Source organism: Brassica oleracea, chromosome C2 (genome assembly GCF_000695525.1).
Source record: "Brassica oleracea var. oleracea cultivar TO1000 chromosome C2, BOL, whole genome shotgun sequence".
Taxonomy (NCBI): domain Eukaryota; kingdom Viridiplantae; phylum Streptophyta; class Magnoliopsida; order Brassicales; family Brassicaceae; genus Brassica; species Brassica oleracea.
Genome location: NC_027749.1, coordinates 33,898,804 through 33,904,676, shown reverse-complemented (window position 1 = coordinate 33,904,676; position 5,873 = coordinate 33,898,804). Strand labels below are relative to the sequence as shown.

Sequence of the window (5,873 nt, the reverse complement as noted above, 5' to 3'; positions counted from 1 at the left end):
AGGTCGATCGAGCCGAGAGTCATAGTAGCATTTCCCGAGAGTCTGAATATCAGGCTGGGTCTTTCTGTAACGGCGCGCAGATCGATCTCCATTCTTTCGAGGGTGCTTTTGTAGATAGTATTGGCCGAGCATCCGGTGTCGACCAACACTCTCGCTACGTCGATGTCCTGGATTGTCAGCTCGATGATAAGGAGATCGTTGTGGGGTTTGGCCTGATCGGCCGTTGCCCGGTCCTTGAAAGAAACGACATCGTTAGCTGTTGGAGCGGACATCCTGTGTATTCTATCGTTTAGTGATTTTTGAGTTAGAGAATTCGTCAAACCCCCCCCCCCCCCTCCTTCTAGCGCCAAACTGTGGGAACCGAAATTCACACCGTCGATTATAACAAATAATAATGGAGGAAAACCGAGCGACCCCGTTTTTCCTTGAAGGTCTGAATTCTCTGCGTAATCACTTTAGAAAGATAAAAAGATAGATAATTGCTCAGAGGCGTTTAATTGAATAGTATGAATACAAGATTTCTCCGAGAGGAATAGAGATATGCTAACTATCGGAACAACAGGACAAGAGGCGGCTAAGACGTCCTAAGCCTTGCCGTACTAGTCTAACCACCTAAGCCCTAAGTTCTCTAAGTTAGCTGGAGTTCTCTAAGTCTAAATTCTCGGATCCCTTTTTCTTCTGCTCCTGCTCTTCTTTTATAGTCACTCTAGGTCGGTGGCCCATCCTTCGCCTTCGGGCCCAAGTCTATCTCTTTCGGGAATATTCCATTTTTTGTCGATCTTGATAGTTATCCTCGAATCTTTACATTTATCGTATTTCTGCGAGGTAGAACAAACCGTCATAACTCTTATGGGCTCGAATCCCTTCCGAGAGCGTAAATGGGCCTCTAGACCCATCTGGATCCTTGCGGACCGTTCTTAGGCCTTTTGGCGTTTATACGATTTCTCGGTTTTGGTCATAAAACTTCGAGAATATTTTTAATCAAAACAAAACGAGAAGTATATGGTCCCGAAGGTCGGATATCACAGCTATACGGAACACAACCACGCGACGGCTCGCGTGACGGCCGAACTCGCCGGCGAACACAACCACGCGACGGCTCGGCTCGCCGGCGAGCTGACCGGCGCGATGGTTGAGCTTGCCGGGTGAGTGCAACCACACGACGGTTCAGTGCGCCGGCGAGCTGATCCTCGTGATGGTTCAGCTTTCCGGCGAGTGGCTTTTGTGCGGGATTCGCTCGTTCGTTCACTTCCGATCTTTCATTCAGTGAATGTTTTACGAGAAATCCGCGAATAAGAAATAATCATAGCCGTTGATTTTGAAATAACCATTTTTGACCCCAACAACGTCTCCCATTTGGAGGAGTGCTTTGCAAGACTTAACGCCCACAACATGAAACTGAACACTGCAAAGTGTAGATTCGCAGTGGCATCAGGAGAATTTCTCGGGTACCTTGTCACGTGTCGTGGGATCAAAGCCAATCCTAAGCAGATAAACGCGTTAATAGAGATGGCCTCGCCAAAGACGAAACGGGAAGTCCAAAGACTAACCGGAAGATTCGCGGCCTTGAACCGTTTCATCTCGCGCTCCACGGATAAGTGTCTTCCTTTCTACGACACGCTGAAAGGGAATAAGAAGTTCGAATGGTCGGAGGAATGTGAGAAAGCTTTCCAACAGCTAAAACGTTACCTGGCCACTTCTCCCGTCCCCACAAAACCAGTGGAGGGAGAACCCTTGTTCATGTACATGGCAGTCTCCACAATAGCGGTAAGCGGCGTTTTGATTAGAGAGGAACGCGGTGAGCAAAAACCAATCTTCTACATAAGCAAAACGTTACTGGACGCTGAGACCCGGTATCCCCTGATGGAGAAACTAGCATTCGTAGTTGTGACATCGGCAAGGAAACTCCGGCCGTACTTTCAGTCGCATACCATAATAATCCTCACCACCTTCCCCCTGCGAACGATCTTGCACAGTCCGAGTCAGTCAGGACGACTCGCAAAATGGGCAATCGAACTAAGCGAGTACGACGTGGAGTACCGCCCAAGAACCTGCGCAAAATCTCAAGTACTAGCGGACTTCTTGGTTGAATTGCCCACGGGGGATATGACAAACACGGAACCGGACTCAACTTGGATCCTTCACGTCTACGGATCATCGTCCAAACAGGGATCCGTGATCGGAATCCGGCTCACGTCTCCGACTGGCGAAGTCTTGGAACAGTCATTCCGATTGGAATTCCATGCGTCGAACAACGAGGCTGAATATGAAGCAGTCTTCGCAGAATTACGATTAGCCCATGGGCTTAAGATCTGCAACATTCACGCTTACTGTGACTCTCAGTTAGTCGCAAATCAGTACAGCGGAGAATACGAAGCGAGGGACGAAAGAATGGATGCATATCTAAAACTCATCCAAGACCTCTCCCGAGATTTCAACCACTTCGCCCTCACTAGGATTCCTCGCTCGGAAAACACTCAGGTGGATGCCTTGGCCGCACTCGCATCAAGTTCGGATTCTGGACTAAGACGAGTAATCCCCGTCGAGTTCATCGAACACCCAAGCATCGGACCACCAGTGGTAGCCAATCTGATTCGAGCACAAATCAAAAATGTGGAGGAAGTCGAAGACCCACCAGAAGAAAACATGGATCAGTCGGAATACGGCTGCGACAGCCCATGGCTAGAGCCAATCCGAGCATACATAATCAACGGAACGTTTCCCACTGAGAAATGGGCGGCCCGCAAAATCAAGACCCAGGCCGCGCGATATGTAACGGCAGAAGGAGAAATCTACAAATGGAGATTCTCCGGCCCACTCATGACCTGCGCCGAAGGCGAAAAAGCAAGAAGAGTAATGGAGGAGGTTCATTCTAGATCATGTGGGAACCACTCCGGTGGAGGATCTCTCGCCGTAAAAATAAAACGCCATGGTTATTACTGGCCAACTATGATCAAAGACTGCGAGAAGTTCGCACGGAAGTGCGAAAAATGCCAAAGGCACTGGAGGAGGTTCATTCTAGATCATGTGGGAACCACTCCGGTGGAGGATCTCTCGCCGTAAAAATAAAACGCCATGGTTATTACTGGCCAACTATGATCAAAGACTGCGAGAAGTTCGCACGGAAGTGCGAAAAATGCCAAAAGCACGCGCCGACAATCCATCAACCCGCGGAAGTCTTCTCGTCCATCTTGTCTCCGTATCCCTTAATGCGATGGTCCATGGATATCTTCGGGCCATTACATGACTCGAAGCAGAAACGCTTCCTCCTGGTCCTCACGGATTTTTTCTCAAAGTGGGTAGAGGCAGATTCCTACGCAAGTATCAAAGACGTACAAGTCGAGAACTTCGTGACAGACAACGGATCTCAGTTCATCTCTACCCGATTCGAAGCATTCTGCGAGAAGTGGAAGATACAACTGACCAAGTCGACTCCCAGATATCCGCAGCGCAATGGCCACGCAGAAACCATCAACAAAACCGTCCTCGACGGGTTAAAAAAGCGCATAGAAGCCAAAAAGGGGCGATGGGCAGAAAAGCTCGAAGGAGTTATTTGGTCGCATCGTACGACCCCGTGACGGGGTACGGGTGAAACCCCATTCGCCCTCGTTTATGGAACGGAATGTATGATTCCCGCGGAAGTAGAATTTCCCGGAGTACGGAGAAGATTCCTCCCCGAACGAGAAGATCTTAACAGCGCGATGCTGCTGGACGAACTCGATCTTATTAACGAGCGGCGAGATCAAGCTCTCATATGAATCCAAAATTACCAGCACGCCGCCGCAAAATACTACAACTTAAACGTTCGCCATCGCAGGTTCAAAGAAGGCGACCTGGTCCTTCGCAAAATCTTCCAAAACACTGCCGAACGTAACGCAGGAAAACTGGGAGAAAACTGGGAAGGTCCATACAAGGTCATAAAGGTAGTCCGACCAGGATCATACCAAATCGCAAACATGCAGGACGTCAAGATCCAAAGAACCTGGAACGCGATGCATCTTAAGAAATACTACCACAAATCGAAAAGTGGATCCAAAGAACTACGAAAGACGGGTACGTAGGCAGCTCGCCCAGCGAGTTCAGCTATCCCCCCATCTTAAAAAAGGGGAGAATGGGTACGTATACTCGTATACTCCCACAACTTACAAAAAGTCGATATTTTCGAAACTTTATACGGAAAAAAACGTGACGCTACAATCGCTAAACAGACACTAGCCGCCCTCGAAAGGATAGGCTCTCTTACATCCGACAAGGATACCATAGTGTGCTATACAAGAAAATCCAAAATTTTAGCCAGCACCTCCAAACGGCCTTTGGAAGTAGCTCGATTCATGCCAAGACAAGTCATATAAGCCGATAACACTTCGCGGACTTTATATCGGTACGAATCAGGTAGTAATCGCAATCAGGCAAAACGAAAGCCGACTTGTCATCGCATAACCTTAGTCCGAAAGTAAACCTAAGTCTTACCCCAAACCCAGTCTTGCGGGATCCTGACATCTCAAAGGCATAATATCGACATCCCGATATGAGATCCCAAAACTTTTCTCTTCAATTAAGTCTATACGTTTTCACGAGTCCTCTAACTTCGAAAAAAACCGGAGTTCTCTCTATTTATAATGAAAAAGGTTTTATAGATTGAGCCAAGCATTATACAAAAAGCCCTAACAAGGACAGGGATTCAAAGCCACCAACGGCCAGTCCCGAAATATGCAAACTGTGGCCTCACAAACAGGCCAAAACAAAAAATAAAAAATATCCCCGAAAGGATCGTTACCCTAAGCCCTCCTCGGAGCACAACCTTCATCCTCAACCTCACAGCCATCGCCTCCCTCGATCGCTTCGCCGTTTCCTCTCCCGCTCGCAACATCTCCACCTTCTTCAGCCACGGGGCCTTGCCCCTCGGTCTCTCCCGAATACGGCGTGATGGTGCACTCGAACTGCAGCTGAGAGAGGATCGAGTGGAAGTCCCCATCGGAAGCCTTCAACTCCTCCTTGCGAGACAACAGCCTGGCTTCTTCGGAGTCCAGAGTCGGAGCCATGTCGCCTTCGATAAGGTGGATCTCGTTCAGGCTTCCCTCGACGCTCGCCAGAGCCAGGTCCTTCTCACGGACTGCCATGAGGGAATCAAACAGAACAGCCATCCTCGTCAGGCGAGCGTGAAAATCATCCCTTGAAACAAACACTCCTCGAGTCTTCTCGGTTCTGAATTTCACGCTGGAGACGACGGACTTCGGAACCCTTGCTCTTCTTCTCTTTCTTCAGCTTGAACAATGCGCTTGCCGACTTTCCGAGGTCCCGCTCGAGATCGCTGACCCGAACCTCCGCATCTCCTCTTCTTGACGGTCTCGGTAGCAGCGCCAGTCCTCTTGCGACTTTTGGTCAAAGGAGCAGCACTGGACGCGGGAAGCCCTAGGATGAACTCCGTCGCCTTCTCCTCCTTTGGAGCTGGAACTGGTGTGGTCGAAGAGCCCGAGGGTTGAGCCGAGACCTCCGGAACTTGAACAGGAACCATGGCCGATTCTGCGAGGGGCGTGGCATCACCAAGGGACTTGTTTCCTCCAGCCGAGGTCGACATCGCAGGCGAAGAAAGGATAGCTAGCACCTCAGGCTGAATCCAACCCCCTTCCTTCTCTGCACTGCGTCTGGACAGTCTCTCTTTGAAAGAAAGAAACCCGGCGACGAAGGTTGGAGTAGCTTGTTGCATGACCGGAGTCGGAAGTGCCGAGTTGGCCTCACCCATCTCGACGTCGGAGCTTTTCTTTTCACTTGGGGAGGAAGACATTCGTCATAGGTAGTTTGATGAAAAGAGAATGTGAGAGAAAGAGATGTGTGAAGAATGAAGAGTGGTGAGTTGCTACTTATAAGGATAT

General features: G+C 49.4%; 1 protein-coding gene across 1 annotated transcript; it reads left to right on the top strand.

Moving 5' to 3' along the window:
- Positions 1 to 1,392: 1,392 nt before the first annotated feature.
- LOC106324061 lies at positions 1,393 to 3,063 on the top strand. Its single transcript, XM_013762084.1, has one exon. The coding sequence runs from the start codon at positions 1,393 to 1,395 to the stop codon at positions 3,061 to 3,063; it is 1,671 nt and encodes a 556-aa protein (XP_013617538.1).
- Positions 3,064 to 5,873: the final 2,810 nt, after the last annotated feature.

What these genes read in the sequence shown, in the direction of transcription:
- LOC106324061 (XM_013762084.1), top strand. Translation starts at nt 1,393, where the DNA reads ATGAAACTGAACACTGCAAAGTGTAGATTCGCAGTGGCATCAGGAGAA.